The 17,929-nt window shown below is 35.0% G+C and overlaps 1 protein-coding gene across 12 annotated transcripts in view; it reads right to left on the bottom strand.

Moving 5' to 3' along the window:
• PPIG (peptidylprolyl isomerase G) overlaps positions 1-17,929 on the bottom strand; it is a 45,145-nt gene that overhangs the window by 17,408 nt on the left and 9,808 nt on the right. For 3 of the 12 annotated variants that reach the window (XM_070358076.1, XM_070358068.1, XM_070358057.1), the window contains exons 2-10: positions 10,687-10,736; positions 9,429-9,466; positions 9,044-9,121; positions 8,872-8,946; positions 8,204-8,311; positions 7,127-7,171; positions 6,352-6,439; positions 742-771; positions 509-648 (exon numbers count right to left, since the gene is read on the bottom strand). In XM_070358076.1, coding sequence (XP_070214177.1) covers positions 509-648; positions 742-771; positions 6,352-6,439; positions 7,127-7,171; positions 8,204-8,311; positions 8,872-8,946; positions 9,044-9,104 — 547 coding nt within the window. In that variant the 5' untranslated portion in view covers positions 9,105-9,121; positions 9,429-9,466; positions 10,687-10,736. Of the gene's footprint in view, positions 1-508; positions 649-741; positions 834-6,351; positions 6,440-7,126; positions 7,172-8,203; positions 8,312-8,871; positions 8,947-9,043; positions 9,203-9,428; positions 9,467-10,686; positions 10,737-17,929 lie in introns of those variants that run through there. The other 9 variants (XM_070358123.1, XM_070358135.1, XM_070358129.1 and 6 more) reach the window with 4 other exon arrangements.

The following is a 17,929-nucleotide window of genomic DNA, read 5'->3' as shown; positions in this document are numbered from 1 at the left end:
AAATACTTAAAACCAAATTCTTACGATTTCAGATAGTATCATAGCAAACTACCAGTTGTGTTAACTTGACGTGTTCTTGTTTAAGTAAAACAAGTGTCTCAAACGTGCCAGATGGTTATGAATCTAAGCAGTGCATGAAGGGGAAATAATTTATTCCCATAAAGTTTGTTAGCCTATGTTAATCTTGTCAATTGTCATCCTCCCCACACTCTTTTCCTAGAAGAGTACTTACCATACTATTTAGACAACTACACTTTTCAAAAAATCTAAAAAACAATATGGAAGCAGAAGGATGAATTACTGTAAATTAATGACAAGGAAAGTTAATCAGTTTCACAGTAAACGAGCAAAATATGGAGTAAGGTAAAACAGATTTAAAAAACACAAAAATACATTAAAAATACACAAAAATGTCATACTTATGTTCACTCTAGTATAAAGTTCATGCCAACTAATTAAGACTGTTTTGTGCACATAAAAGTTAGCAGAAATATATACTTGTATTTACCTTTAGCTTTTGGAACTAGCTCTCCACAACTGAGTATCCGTACCTCAGCAAATGGTTTGCTAGCTGCATCTGTTTTCTGGTTTTCTATTTCTCTCACAACTTCTTGACCAGAAATCACTTGCCCAAAAACCACATGATGCCTAAAGAGTCAAGTAAAGATGATTAAATAAAAGTTTCTTATTTTAATATATTAATTTAAAATAGGTTGTAAAATACATGAAAATAATCTTTACCCATCTAAATGAGGAGTTGGTTTTGTTGTTCTTTTGGAAGTCATCAAATAGAAGAATAAAAACAAAGTCAGAGAAAAACAAAGTTAGCATCTCTAAAAAGGAAAAGAAAATAACTGCATTGGAAACAATGTAGAAAACAAGAATTCATACATACGTTAACATAATAGAATCTTATTTACCTTAACCTTAAATAGAATCGAATGCAAGATGCTTTGACATAATGCATTTTCAAAATTTTGTTCTGAAACACCTATACATTATTGAAAACATACATGAAATTAAAGTTGATGTTTTGTTGTTACGTCTATCCATCCATGTTTCTTGCATGTAACTGGGTTCTTACTGAATATCCATAATTGTACAACGTTCTACTATCTGGGTATACCGTAACTTACCAAAACATCGCACCAGTTTAACAACAGTGCTTTTCAGCCTTAGCATTTTAAACAGTTAGAGCCCAGGTCACATTCTAACGCACTCACATGTGTTCCATGGGGCCTGAACAGAAGTGGTCCATCCTGTATATTATAAATTTTTAAACTAGCTGCCAAGATTTACAAATTTAGATACTTCTATATAAAAATCCATATTCTAGACCTTTTTTAAAACCTGGAAGATGTGGCACTTGGCATGTGGCAATAATTGGTCAAGCTGAGTATCCCTGTCTTCTCTAATAGAAAGATTAATAATTAAGTTTCTCATCCCAGCAGTCTTTATTCCCTTATGTTACCTGCCTAAGACCTATAGGTCTTAGAGTTTGTTATCCCTAACATAAAGTAAATCTCATGTTGAAGAAAGAGATCTACATTAAAATTTAGACAAAATCTAAAATAAGCAAAAAGTCATTTTAAAAAATCCTTTTTTTCTTCTCATCAACCTTAAAACTTTGTAGTTAAGAAAGCTGCTATCTGAGTAGCTATGAAGACATACTGATACAACGGACTAAAGATGGGTACTGTATAAGATTCATTATCTAAAAAAATCTTTAAAAAAGCATTAGAAATTTGAAAGAAGGAACACAATTTAAGCTAACCTTTGGTTAAAACACAAACAATACTACTAAAAAAATTCTAACGTATACATGTATTTCATGTACATGTTAGAACTTTAAAATAAGCTCACCTTATTTTAAAAAGTGATAACCTGTTATTGTTTTCTCACTGTAACAGCTGTAATCACCTCAACTTGATAAAAGCACCTAGAAATGTAAAAACCTAGGTGTACACTATATATGTATTTGTGTTACATTCAGTATATACAATTTGCATCAAGATATAGTAAATCCTCACTTCACAGATTTCATATTTGCCCACGGGCTTGCTCACTATAATGTATTTATAATCCCTAAATCAACACTTGCAGTGCTTCACAGTCATTCTCAGATTGGTGAAAAGTGATGAGAATGTCAAAACTAGAACAAATAATGCTAAAAACTAGCATAATTTGTATAATGCTTGTAGGAATGTAAAATGATGTAGCCATTCTGGAAAAGTTTGATGGTTCCTTAAGGAGCTAACCATACAATTACCATATAATCCAGCAATTCTACTCCTAGGTATATATCCAAAAGAACTGAAAACAGGGACTCAAACAAATACACATATGTGCCAATGTTCACTGCAACACTATTCACAACAGACAAAAAGTGGAAACAACCCAAATATCCACTAACAAATAAATATGGATAAACAAAATGTGGTATGTATATACATTGGAAAGATACTCAACCACAAAAAAGAAGGAAGTTCTGATACATGCTATAAAACATGGATGAACCTTCAAAACATGCTAAGTGAAATACATTAGACACAAAAGGACAAATATTGTATGATTCCACTTCTATATATAGAATAGGCAAATGCTCAGAGACAGAAAGTAGAATAAAGGTTACCAAGTGGCTGAGTGGAAGGGGAAATGGCTACTCTATGGAATGATGAAATAGTTTTGGAAATAGTGGTGGTAGCTGCACAATTCTGTGAATATAAATAATATCATTGACTTAGTTACAAATGGTTAAAGCAGCAAATTTTATATGTTACCACGATATTTTTTTTTAAAGATTAAAAAACTGAAGTTGTTTCTTAAAAAAAAAAAAAAAAAACCAGAACAAAGAACAAAGAAGTAAAGATGAGTTAACCAGAATTGGAAAGAGGTCAGGAGAAACCAACAGGAGGAAAATTCTGAGAATATACATGTGAATTTAACACAGGGGTTTTGGTTAGCATAGGGAGAATTTTATCTTAAAAAGTGAAAATAAATGATAACAGTGTTGCTGAGGATCTGGTAAAATTAGCACTTCCTTTTGGAAGTCAATGCAACAATATATATGTAAACCCTTAAACATGTATAAACATTTGACTAAGTAAACTTCCAGTCACTTACATAGAAGAATTTAAAAATGCATCAAACAATAGGTACAACAGTGTTCACTGGAGCAGTTTGAAAACAAGAAGCAACTAAATGTTCAAAACTGAGATGAAATAAATAAAACCATAGTACATTCAAACAATGGATTAACATGTAGTATTGTTACTAATTTATATTTAGTAACATACAAAGAAGTTTATATTACATCCAAATGTTGATTACAGAGTATATGCAACTCTATATTTTTATTCCATGAAAAGATGCACTTGGGGAGAGGATTGTTTTTCTTCTTTTTACCTGTGTATTCTAAACAACAAATGTGATATACGTTCTTTCTGTTTAAACAATCAAGAACATCCATACATAGGTAATTGGCTGAATAAATTATAGTATATAAACACACAATAGAGTATTATGCATTTATGAAAAAAGGAAAAAGACTTCTATGAACTGATATGAAATGATTTCTAGGATATATCATTAAGTGAAGAGAGAAAAACATTATGTACAGTATGCTATCTATTGTATAAGAAAAAACGGAAAATAAGAAAAAAGTGTGTATCTGTGCTTATGTTTGTAAAAAGAAATATAGAAAAATAAGCCAGAAACTAATGAGGTTGGTTACTAATATGGACAGGTGGTGTAAAAAGGGGTGAAAAAATGGGGGAATGGAAATGGAGTGAAGAGTTATGTGGGAGTGATAATTCCATGGTATTCTCTCTGCTTTGATTCTTAGAATCATATTAATGTTTTAAAAGCTTAAAAAAAAGGACAAAAAACAAATCAATCTGGCAGGAAAAACAAATGAAATATAATCAGAAACAAATGAATATAACATATTTTGAGTCATAAAACCATACAAACTTTATACTAGAAAGTACTAACAAAAGTCACTTTTAAATGCGGTAACTACATATCCTCACTTTAAAAACAAAAATTGCTAAAAACAGTGAACTCTAGTTAGTATGTTACTTTTCCCAGTGTTACAGGGTGGCAATTTTTAAACCTAGGATTCAACAAATGAGAATTTTGAGCATTACTTTACTAGCGTGTGAGATGAGTGCAATTGTGCGGTAGTTGGAGCATTCTTTGGCATTGCCTTTCTTTGGTTTTTCCTGTGGTCATGTATGGATGTGAGAGTTGGACTGTGAAAAAGCTGATCGCCGAAGAATTGATGCTTTTGAACTGTGGTGTTGGAGAAGACTCTTGAGAGTCCCTTGGACTGCAAGGAGATCCAGCCAGTCCATCCTAAAGGAGATCAGTCCTGGGTGTTCATTGGAAGGAATGATGCTAAAGCTGAAACTCCAGTGCTTCGGCCACATGCTAAGAGTTGACTCATTGGAAAAGACTGATGCTGGGAGGGATTGGGGGCAGGAGAAGGGGCCGATAGAGGATAAGATGGCTGGATGGCATCACCGACTCGATGCACATGAGTTTGAGTAACCTCTGGGAGTTGGTGATGGACAGAGAGGCCTGGTGTGCTGCGATTCATGGGGTCGCAAAGAGTCAGACACAACCGAGTGACTGAACTGAAGTGAACTGAGTTTGTATTTCTCAATCCTGTATTCCCTATCCTGTACACCTCTACCCTTATCTATTGCCATTGGTAACCACTACTTTGTTCTTTGTATTAGTGAGTCTGTTTTGTTATATTCATTTATTTGTTTTATTTTTTAGATTCCACCTATAAGTGATAATGTACAGTGTGGTCTTTCTCTGGCTGACATATTTCACTATGCAAAATACGTTTCAGGTCTATCCATGCTGTTGCAAATAACATAATTACATTTTTTATGACTGAGGATTATTCTGTTATATTTCTAACATTTTTATCCATTCCTCTGTTGATGAACACAGTTGACTTCTATATCTTGACAACTGTAAATAATGCTGCTATGAGCACTGGAATGCATGTTTTTTTGAATTAGTATTTTCATTTCCTTGGTATACAAACCCAGGATATAATTGTTGGATCATATAACACTTCTATTTTTGGTTTTATTGGTGCTAAAACTTGGGGTTAGTGATTTTTTATTGAATAAAATACTTTTGAATCTAAAAAAAAAAAAAGCTTAAAAAAAAAGGACAAAAAACAAATCAATCTGGCAGGAAAAACAAATGAAATATAATCAGAAACAAATGAATATAACATATTTTGAGTCATAAAACCATACAAACTTTATACTAGAAAGTACTAACAAAAGTCACTTTTAAATGCGATAACTACGTAGCCTCACTTTAAAAACAAAAATTGCTAAAAACAGTGAACTCTAGTTAGTACGTTACTTTTCCCAGTGTTACAGGGTGGCAATTTTTAAACCTAGGATTCAACAAATGAGTAGAATTTTTTTAACATAATGGAAAAGAGATTTCTCATGGTTGAAGAAGGGAGTTACAAATATGAAATAGAAAACACAGAAATAATCCATATGGTGCTGACAGATTAACTTCTTCTGAGCCCAAAAGAGTTTATGTTACTGAAGAGCAGAGCAAATTTTTACCCATGGAATATGATAAAAAACGTGAACTGCTGACATGAGCCCTGGTAACAATTTTTTAATGGTCAGAATTGGAAAACATTAGTAGTATTGACTTTGGATTACAAATAAACTTAGTGAGTTGGCAAATTCACAAATACAGAATCTTTGAAAAATGAGGAACAACCCGTATTTTACTCTCTTTTAAGTAAGTAATTTATAAAGAGATACTCACTGCAAATATTCTGTTCCTTAATTTATCCTCCATAGATAATTTTTTCCTGGATCAATTACTACTGAGATGATTGGAAAATAGGGACATCTCTAATGCTACAATTTCTTTTACATGTGTTAGTTGCATTCTACTAAGGAAGTTTTTCTTTCTCCCTCCTTATTCATTTATTATTTCCAAATGGACGCCTGGATTTCTATTTTATTTGATAATATGATATCATCACTACTTATTTTCAAAATGATCAATGCTCAACTTGTCCTCATTTGGCCAGTGGAAACTCTACCCCTTCAAGCTGGCTCCTGTGTCCTCTTGACAAAAGTTTTCATCATTTGAAAACTTTAGCAGTACAGCTGACCTCCCCTTTCAGCAAAAGGGAGGTCAGCTGTACTGCTAAATTCTTTGTTCTTTCACCTTTAAAAATTCTCCCCCTTATACCTTATAAGTCCCTTTCTTATTAGTGATCAGTAGCGGGAGTCCAGAAAAATGACATACCAAAAAAGGGATATTTTAAATCAGATCATAAATTCTTACATGAAGAACTGTGAGCCATTTGTATCCTTCCCTCTGTTGGCCATTGACAAGAGAAATTCTTTATTGTGTTTAACAGCAAAACTCTCATCTATAAAGAAGCAAAGTTTTCAGTTACATTATAGGCATAATTTCCCCTTCAAAATTCATTTTCACTCCTCTATATATCTTGGGTTCCTATCATATGATCTTTAGCACCAACCAAAATTTAGATTAAAAAGTCAGGGTAAGAGAAATCTAAAATTAATGAATTCCCTCCCTTATCTTTTCATACAAAAAATTTTAAATTTTCAATCATTTACTATAAAGTGCAAATACTATACCAATCTCTCTTCAATATTATTTTTAGCACACAAAGGCACTCATTAACTTAATTTCTGCTATTGATAAAGAAAACAGCTTATTGCAAAGAACGCAGATTGTCTTCCAATCTTGTATTAGAACAAGAAAAAAGCAGGTAGAACGTGAAATTTCACTGACTCCCAAAAGTTAAAGATGGGTAATATGAAATTAATTCTACAACCACATTTTTAGAGTCTTTCAAATGATCTTCACATTAATAGAAATTTCAGAGAAAACTTAAATTTGGGGAAAACTTTACAGCCAAATTTAGAATATCAAAGATTTTTAAAAAACCTTCAGAGAAAAATGGACACACAAAAAAGTTGGTATTATCACTAAGAAATACAGCTGAATCTCTCTTTTAATAAAGATTAAGATCAAGCTTTTAATTTAAAAGTAAACACTAAATGTTTAATTTAAACATAAGTATTTGTACCTTCAAAAAATCCTCCATAAATGGATTCCCCTCCTCGTCCATTTCCTAAGAATGAAAAGCATGAACTCTTAGAACTGTTAGGTCAGTAGTTTCCTTGAAGCATTCCTAAACAAAATGCTTCTTACAAAGTAGGTACCTGAATGACTTTACACCAGCAATACTCAAAGGTTCACAGCAAATCATAAAAGATAATACTGACAAGATCCCAAATTACTTTTTCTCCTCTCTGATCCAACAATATGAGTGTGACAAAGCCTATTAATATCTGTAGAAAAAAGACTGTTCAGATTCTAATGATTGTGTAGGTCCTTTAACAGAAATTACTAGTAGCTTTCAAAGTGTTTTTAAAAACAGTTTCAGTATTTTTACAAAAAGAAAGGAAGTAAAAACTATACTGTAGTAAAAGATAACTGGATGTGACAAAATCAAACATGAACACAGACAGGCTACTAAGAGATATATAGTGGGTTTTTTGTTGTTGTTGTTTAGTTGCTAAGTCATGTCTGACTCTTGTGTGATCCCATAGACTGTAGTCTGCCAGGCTCCTCTGGCCATGGGATTCTCCAGGCAAGAATACTGGAGTGGGGTGCCACTTCCATCGCTAGGGGATCTTCCTGACCTAGGAATCGAACCTGCATCCCTCTCTTTGGCAGGTGATTCTTTACCACTGAGCCACCAGGGAAGCCAATGGTTTTTTATCCAAAAGCAAACTTCTGAAATTAATTCATGCATCAAAGATGAATTTTTTTCCTACGTTTTTCCTCCTTTATGTCTATTTCTATGAGTTGTTCTAATTTTTATTTTTGGCCATGTCAGGCAGCTTGCGGAATCTCAGTTCCCCAACCAGGAACTGAACCTGGGCCCTCAGCAGTGAAAGCTCCATACCCCAGCTACTGGACCACCAAGGAATTTCCAGTTCTTTTTGTTTGACCAAAAGATTAAGTGGGCTGAGAAGAAAATTGGACCAGTACTTCCAGAGATTTGTCTAACTTTCAGATCCATGTACATAAGAATAAGAGAATATAAATTTATAAACAAAGAATATTTGATTTTGTTTGGTAAGAATTAAAGTCTTACCTTCACTGAAGTCACCACCTTGAACCATAAAATCTTTGACAACTCGATGAAAGAGACAACTTTTATAATGTAATGGCTTCTGAGTTGATTTCCCTGTCCCCTTTTCACCTAAAGAGAAGAAAAATTAGTAGGCTATTAAGTAGAAAAGAAATTAAGGAAATAGTATTAAAGCAATATTAACGATGAAATCACAGGAAAAAAATTTTTTCCATACTTCTTTAATTTTGTATCTATATGAGATGATGAATGTTAACTAAATTTATTGGGATAACCACTTTATGATGTATGTAAATCAAATCATTAAGCTGCACACCTGAACTCATACAGTGATATGTCAATCACATCTCAATAAAACTGAAAGAAAAATTTAAATAAAATGAATAAATAAAAAATTATTTCTCTTGATCTATAAAGACTTCTTTAAACTACAGAATTTTCACTCCTCTCAGGAATTCTTTTAAAAATTAATTCAAAAAGCACCCATGCTTTTCTAGTGAGTGGAAAAATCAATCTCTGATAAATCCTATTACAATTAATATGTCTAAGAATTACTTTCATGTCTAGTCAATGTTGCAAATAAGCATGCTGAGAAATAAAAATACAATGCATGAAAAAACCTAAAATGTGTTAAATTGAAACTATTAGGGTAAGTGAAAACGTCAACAAACCTGTACAAAGACACCGAAAGTTCTCGCATGTTTTGGGGCACACATCAGAAAATAATTCAAAGACAACTCTTCCAGCTGAAAAAGAAGGTAGCTGGTTTATATTTCTTCATGTAAAGATAATTTAAAATATTAAATATTCATATATAAATGTTAGAGACATTAATTTCCTTACCAGGTTGATTATTAATGGCGATATCAAAAAAACATCTAGGACGCTGAACCTTTATTCCCATGGCGTCAATACTTCAATCTGAGTAAAATAGTTTCAGGCAAACACATTAAAACAGCAAAGATTTTTCATAAATTTCCGAAGAGAAAACAAAACAAAACTCTGTGGAGCATAAACAAGAAATGTAGTCTGAATTTATTTTAATATTTACTTCTATGACATAAATTACATGATTATTTTCTTTGAAAGATTAGACTGCATCTTGTAGAAAAGACATAAAAGGTTTAGCCATTATATAATACAGTATTTTAAAAACCAAATATAGACTGCCACCTCAAACAGAGAATTGTATTAAGTCTGCATGATTAGTGAACTAGAGACAGGTTACCTTTAAATAGGGAAAAATCAAGGACAATCTTTTTGCTCCTAGAAAACAAAAATAAATTTTGATTAAAATAGTGAAGTTTTAAAAAGAAAAACATTCAAATTCCTAAAAATAATTCCTCAAGGAAAAAAGAAAGTGGACTACTTTAACAATAGTTATATATAGGGTAGATTACATTACGAGTAAAAATACATTACATTTTACATATGTAGTTATTTTTTGATCATGAACAACAGCCTATACTGATCTATCTAATGTAGACAAAAACATCAATAAGTGAGATACTCTATGGAAGTTTTATCTACAGAGCAGACAGCTACTAGTTAAGACATTGTTCTCATAAGCACTTAAGGACTTCCTCCAAATTTAATACCTGGTGGAGAATGAAAGGGTAAAGTGAAAAGCAGAGGAAACAAAGGTACTTAGTATAAACATTTTTCAAAACAATGAACTACAAAAATCTGTTTATCTGTTCAAAACAGAGACTAACTGAAATGTTTATGCTTTTGCGAAAATTATATCTTAAACTAGTAGCTCAGTAAGCTCAGTAAGCAATGAATGATATTTTAAATCTAGTGAAATTTTTATAGATTCACAGAGTTATAGGAAATAATACACAGAGATACATGTTTCTCCCACGGTAACATTTTACAAAATATAATAGCACAGCTGTAGGGTAAAAAGCATAAACAATGCTGACACAATCCACATTTCCCCAGTTCTAGCCGTACTCATTTGTGTGTATTTATTTAGTTTTACAAAATTTTATTAAACATATAGGTACATATTATCTACCACCATTCCTTATCAATTTTACACACACCACAACCACAGGTAAGAACAGTCAACAATAAAAGCATGGAAGACTGCCCAAATCACCAACAATTTGAAAAATACAAATCCTATGTATTTATTCATTATTGTATGGAAAAGGGGGGTTACAAACTACTTTTTCTGCAACCTCCTCCATTTTTTATTTCCAAAAGATACTATATACTAACTAAACAAACTAAAATTTGTTTCATATGAAACAAAAAGAGGCCTTTCAATCCTCCAGGAAGATTACAGACACAGACTTCCTGAAAACAATAAAACAAAACAAAACTTACTAATTTTAATAGCTGGCTAAGTTTGTTGCATTTTTATTTGTATAAAATTTCAATGTATGCACATCTGAAGTTGAGAATAAACTGGATCCATAAATTTGAGGAAACTATCTTATCTTAAAGAAAAATATTAAATTATTATTGATACTTAGTACCTGATTATCTTTTATCTTCTAAATAACTTGTGCAGGCCTTCTTAAATTCTCTACATTTGGAGGCAGAAGAAAAAGAGGAAATTTAGAGATTTAATTATTTTCCTCCATAAACAACTTCTAAAGTTAGCTGTTTAGCCACAATATCCCAAAGATTTCCATTCTCAGAAAAAGAGTATAGTATAAATAGCACTGCCTAAAACATACCAAATTGTTTACAATTACAGTTGATTTCCTGTTTACCGTGTTTTTAAAAACTCCTTATTTGAAAAACAGGTAAATATTATGAAAGCTTATAAAGTAGTTCCTAATACCCTTAATCTTTTAGATAAAATCTTTGATGATTTTCCAAGTTTCTCAATTCTAAGGCATACTGTAAACAATCCTATAATTCTGAGACTTTGCAATCACAATAAATGCTATCACTAATTTATGGAGCTAGGAATATAAGTGGAAGCTACTAGGATAGCTGTTTGCTCTTTTTTTTTTTTTTTTTTTGCTGTTGTTTAAGTGCTGCTTACATGGGTAAGTTTACTTTGGGAAAACATTAAACTTCACTTAGAATTTGTGTAGTTTCTGGTATGTTATGTTACACTAAATTTACTTTTGTTAAAACAAAGTAAAACTTTGTTAAAACTTTATCTAAAACAAAATTCTTGGGGTTCCTGGTGTCTCCTCCAAGCAGGAGACACGGGTTCGATCCCTAATCCAGAAAGATCCTACATGCTGCAGAGCACTAAGCCCACACTAAGCCTGTGCTCTCCAGGGAGCTGCACCTGCTGAGCTCACATGCCCTGGAGCCAGTGCTCCACAGTAAGAGGAGCCCCTGCAAGAAGCCCACGCACCACAACTAAGAGCAGCCCCACATCTGCCACAACCAGAGAAAAGCCCGAGCAGCAGGGAAGACCCAGCACAGCCAAAAATAAAGAAAGAAATATTATTTTAAAAATAAAATTCTTATTTCTCTACCCCTGATTCTCTCAAAGAGTAAACACCATTGTCCAACCCGGCTGCCACCACTGAAGAAAACATAAATTTTATTGAACTCAGTATGTCCAAAATATTATTTCAACATATAATCAACATTCAGTTCAATTCAGTCGCTAAGTCGTATCCGACTCTTTGCAACTGCATGAATCACAGCACACCAGGCCTCCCTATCCATCACCAACTCCCGGAGTTCACTCAAACTCACATCCATGGAATTGGTGATGCCATCCAGCCATCTCATCCCCTGTCGCCCTTCTCCTCCTGCCCCCAATTCCTCTCAGCATCAGAGTCTTTTCCAATGAGTCAACTCTTCGCATGAGGTGGCCAAAGTACTGGAGTTTCAGCTTTAGCAAAAATCCAATGAACACCTAGGACTGATCTCCTTTAGGATGGACTGGCTGGATCTCCTTGCCGTTCAAGCGACTCTCAAGAGTCTTCTCCAACACCACAGTTCAAAAGCATCAATTCTTCGGCGCTCAGCTTTATGGTCCAACTCTCACATCCATACATGACCACTGGAAAAACCATAGCTTTGACTAGACGGACCTTTGTTGGCAAAGTAATATCTCTGCTTTTCAATATGCTATCTAGGTTGGTCATAACTTTCCTTCCAAGGAGTAAGCGTCTTTTAACTTCATGGCTGCAATCACCATCTGCAGTGATTTTGGAGCCCCCTAAAATAAAGTCTGACACTGTTTCCACTGCTTCCCCATCTATTTCCCATGAAGTGATGGGACCAGATGCCCTGATCTTAGTTTTCTGAATGTTGAGCTTTACATACTATTAATGATAATTCACATTCTCTTTCTGTTACTATCCTGTGCTAGGTTGCTTCAGTCATATCTGACTCTGTGCGACCCCTATGGACTGGATGTAGCCTGCCAGGCTCCTCTGCCCATAGGATTCTCCAGGCAAGAATAACAGAATGATTTGCCATGTTAGCAAGTTTTACAAGTCTTGGATATCAAGTGGGTTTTTTTTTTTTTTTTTGGCCTTACTGCAAGGCTTGTGGGATCTTTGTTCCCTGGCCAGGAATCAAACCTGGGCCACTGCAGCAGAGGAGTCAGGTTCTAACCATTGGACCGCCAGGGAATTTCCAGAAATCAGTGTTTATGCCGCATTTCAAATGTTCTATAACCACACGTGGCTGGTGGCTGGTGGCTGCTGTACTGGACAGCATGGTTCTAACTACCTCAGCTCATGTTGATCTCTACAACTTTATGGAACATTCCCAAGTTTGCTCAGCCACACTGGAGATCCTGCTGTTCTTCAAAAGTCTGTGCATGCATGCTCAGTCATGCTCTTTGCAATCCCATAGACAGTAGCCCACCAGGCTCCTCTGTCCATGGGATTTCCCAAGCAAGAATACTGGCCACTCCAGTAGCCATTCCCTTCTCCAGGGGATCTTCCCGACCTAGGGATCGAATCCACATCTCCTGAATCGGCAGGTCCAATCTTTACCACCGTGCCACCTGGGAAGCCCAAAGAGCCAAGGCCTATCCTCTGTCAAGTCTTTCACATTCACTATGCCCTCTGAGGAATGCTCCTACCCCAGATCTTCACATGGTTCACGTCTCCACTTAAGTCAGTGCTCAAGCATCACCTCCTCACGGAAATCATTCTTTGCCAGTATATTCACAGAAGCAGGCCCTATCCTCCAGCACTTTATATTCCCTAATTCTGCTCTACTTTTCCTCCTAGCATTTATTGCTACTTGATATTTTAAGTTTTATGTATTTTCCTCTTACCAGAATATAAGCTTCATGATGTGAGAGACCTTTTCAGTTTTGCTCCCCTCTTAATTCCAAAGTGCCTCAAACAGTACTTGATTATGGCAGGAAACCAATATTTAATAAATCAACAAACATACAAGGAAGAATAGGCATGTGTGAGAATGCTTTTCTGCAACACTGCAATAACAATAATTAAAAGGAAACACCCAAAATGTCCCCAAATGAGATAATGTCTGAGTAAACTGTGGTATATACATGCGATTTAATACTATAAAACAGTTTAAAAGTCTTTACGCACACTATCCAAAACACCTGTTTAGGTGAAAAGAAAAAACAAAGTTGCATTCAAGTATTTTTTTTTAATACCCTAAAATAATAGTCTGCTTCCACAGAGAGAAAGGTCTTGAGATAAATACCAAAACCTCAAAGAGTAAGTACTCTGTAGCAGTACAGGAGTAAGGATGGAAAGTCAATGAGGGTCTTTAACTATAATGTTTGAATTTTTGCAACAAGAATATGTTCACGTATTAGTTTCCAATTTAAAGAAAGACATATCTTCAAAGTAAAATAAAATAGCAGAAAATATGTGAAAATATTTAGAGCCTATTTCTAAGTGAGAGTCATAGATGATTTTTGTTTTAGTTTTCTCATTCTCCAAGTTTTCTACGACAAATTCAGACTGGTAAAAGTAACTCTTCAAAAGAACATTCAAGACAACGTATTTTTTAAGTGTTTTACTTTCAGGCTTACTACTGTTGTTTCATATTTAAATCTAGAAGATCTCAAGAAATTATTTTTCTTTTCACAAAACTGTGTACCCCTCCAAAAGGAAAAGTACGTTTGCTCCAAAGGAAGTAAGGAGAAATACTTGAGTATTTACCTAAATAAACTTTGGGTGTTAAATAACTTTTCAGGTTCTCTAACAATGAAATAAATAATGCAGACAAACTTGAGAGTCCTTTGGACTACAAAGATACGAAACCAGTCCATCCTAAAGGAAATCAACCCTGAATATTCACTGGAAGGACTGTTGCTCAAACTGAAGCTCCAATACTTTGGCCACCTGATGTGAAGAGCTGACTCACTGGAAAAGATCTGATTCTGGGAAAAACTGAAGGCAAAAGGAGAAGGAGGTGGGTAGAAGATGAGACAATCAGATAGCATTACCAACTCAGTGGACATGAACTTGAGCAAACTCCAGGAGATAGTGGAAGATAGGGCAGCCTGGTATGCTGCAGTCCTTGGGATTGCATGACTTAGTGATAGAACAACAAATAATAAAGAAATAAATAACAGAGACAAACAGATTTGATCTCATGAAAAAAATGTATTATTTCTATTTTTCAAAGGGAAATTAGAAAGTAAAAAATTGGGGGAAATATTTCCAAACATGATGTGCTAGTTTCCTTACTGCAAAACACTGGCAAGGCCCATCCTACTCACTGGAGAACATGAAGCACCTTTAGTCCCGATATGTAAATATCAGTCCATGTGACAACCAAAAGAAGCCCTCTCACTGTCCCTCTTCCCCTCCTTGAGGACTGTAGGGTCCATGCAGGAAACAATTAAAAGCACAAAGGCTACCCAAGGGAATATAAACAAACAAGTCATAAAAAAATAAAATAAAATATATAAACAGTATGAAAACTTTTGCTAAGCAACTTGGCACTGTAGACCAAGAATATATTCATAATCATTCTAACCTTTAACATTTTAGTAATTCAAACTCTTTGAATGTCTCTGCTGCTGCTAAATCACTTCAGTCGCGTCCGACTCTGTGCGATCCCACAGACAGCAGCCCACTAGGCTCCCCTGTCCCTGGGATTCTCCAAGCAAGAACACTGGAGTGGGTTGCCATTTCCTTCTCCAATGCATGAAAGTGAAAAGTCAAAGTCAAGTCGCTCAGTCGTGTCCGACTCTTCACAACCCCATGGACTGCAGCCTACCAGGCTCCTCCGCCCATGGGATTTTCCAGGCAAGAGTACTGGAGCGGGTGCCATTGCCTTCCCCATTGAATGTCTCTAAAGGCAGCCATTTAAAATAAAATCGTCTTTAAAGAAAGTGAAAGTGAAGTGGCTCAGTCGTGTCCGACTCTTTGGGACCCCATGGACTGTAGCCCACCAGGCTCCTCCATCCATGGAAATTTCTAGGCAAGAGTACTGGAGTGGGTTGCCATTTCCTTCTCCAGGGGATCTTCCCAACCTGGGGATCGAACCCTAGTCTCCTGCATTGTGGGCAGACGCTTTACCGTCTGAGCCACCAGGGAATAGTAATTAGGAACAATCTAACAGTTCATACAAAAAAAAAAAGACAGAAGACCTAAATAGACATTTCTCCAAAGAAGACATACAGATGTTCCAAAACACACATGAAAAGGTGCTGAATATCGCTAATTATTAAAAGAATTGCAAATCCAAACTACAACGAGGTATCACCTCACACCAGTCAGAATGGCCATAATAAAAAAATCAGGGCTTCCCTGGTGGCTCAGTGGTAAAGAATCTGCCTGCCAATGCAGGAGACACCCATATGATTCCTGATCTGGGAAAATCCCACCTTCCTTGGAGCAATTAAGCCCAAGTGCCCCAGCTACTAAGAGTATGCTCTAGAGCCCAGGAACTTCAACAAGAGAAGCCACTGCAATGAGAAGCCAGTGTATCACAGACCCAGCATGGCCAAAAATAAATAAAATTATTTTGAAAACATTTACAAACAACAAATACTGGAGAGGCTGCGAGAATGTAAACTGGTGTAGCTACTATGGAAAATAGTATACAGGTTCCTTAAAAAAACTAAAAACTGAATTACCATATGATTCAGCAATCCCACTCCCAGACATAAAACCAGAGAAAAACACCGTTCAAAAAGATACATGCTCATTTCAGCAGTGTTTACAACAGTCAAGACATGAAAGCAACCTAAATATTGGTTGATAGATGAATGGATAAAGAAGATGTGGTATATATACAAGATGGAATATTACTCAGTCATAAAAAGAATGAAATCCCAAGTGCTGCCACGTGGATGGTCTTAGAGATTATCATATTAACTGAAGTAAGTCAGAGAAAGACAAATAACATGGCATCACTTATATGTGTAATCTTAAAAAATGATACAAATGAACTTATTTACAAAACAGAAATAAACTCATAGAAAATAAACTTATGGTTACTAAAGGGGATGCGGCAGGAGGGAGTTAGAAGTTGGGAATTATATACACAAAGACACACTGCTGCTGCTGCTGCTAAGTCGCTTCAGTTGTGTCCGACTCTGTGTGACCTCATAGACGGCAGCCCACCAGGCTCCCCCATCCCTGGGATTCTCCAGGCAAGAACACTGGACTGGGTTGCCATTTCCTTCTGCAATGCATGAAAGTGAAGAGTGAAAGTGAAGTCGCTCAGTCACATCCGACCCTCAGTGACTCTGTGGACTGCAGCCTTCCAGGCTCCTCCGTCCATGGGATTTTCCAGGCAATGTGTCTTTATATCAAATAGCTAAACAACAAGGACCTGCTGTATAGCACAGGGAACTATACTCAGTATCTTGTAATAATCTATAATGGAAAATTATAGAATCTGAAAAAGAATACACACACACACTGAATACACACACACACACAAATGAATCACTCTGCTGTACACTTTCAACTAACACAACATTGTAAATTAACTATACTTCTATAAAAAATAAACAAAACGAAAAAAAAACCTAAATGTCTAACATGACAAGTAAATTAAGAAATATTCATATGATGGACTGCTATGCTGCTTATGAAAATATAATTTTTAATATAACATGGAAAAAATGTTTAAGTGAAAAAAATAGCAAAATTATGTAGTGAAAAGGACTTTAAGGGTAAAAAAATTCATATATACTGTCACTGTAGTGCTTTTTATAATAGTAAAAAAAGAAGTTGTATAGTAATAGAAATTGGTTAAATAAACGATATCATCATGAAATGGATGGTATTCATCTAGCCATTGGAAATCATATTCTTACATGTTAAAACAACAAAGGTAACATTTTCACCAACTGGATTGAAGGAAATAAAAAATGCTGACCTCATATATTACCGACGCTAGCAAAGGGGTAAATCTGATAATCCTCTGCCACTGTGACAACACACATTACAAATGCATTCACGACCCTTTGACTCAATAGCCCTATTCCGAGGAATTTATATGTCATTCACGAAATAAGGTATGTACAAGGTCATACAAGGCACCATCACTTGTAATAGTTAAAAGGCCATAAAGCTAACTGTACATAAAGGAGGAAGAGGTTACATAAATCATATGACCTCCGTACAAGTAACTGGCTATAAAAAGGAATGAGGAAGCTGGTTATCTGCTATCCCCCAGCCCTTTTAAGTAAAAACAACAACAACAACAACAAACCACAGAAATGTATATGGTATATTTTCTTTGTATTTTTTCAAAATAACTTTTAAAAAACGTGTTTTGTCTAATACAGACGCATATGGTGGGAGAGGAAATGGGTAGCTGGGGAAGATGGGTAAGATT

Source organism: Bos mutus, chromosome 2 (assembly GCF_027580195.1).
Source record: "Bos mutus isolate GX-2022 chromosome 2, NWIPB_WYAK_1.1, whole genome shotgun sequence".
Classification (NCBI taxonomy): Eukaryota; Metazoa; Chordata; class Mammalia; order Artiodactyla; family Bovidae; genus Bos; species Bos mutus.
Note: the sequence above shows the minus strand (reverse complement) of the source record. Positions and strands in the feature narration are given on the sequence as shown.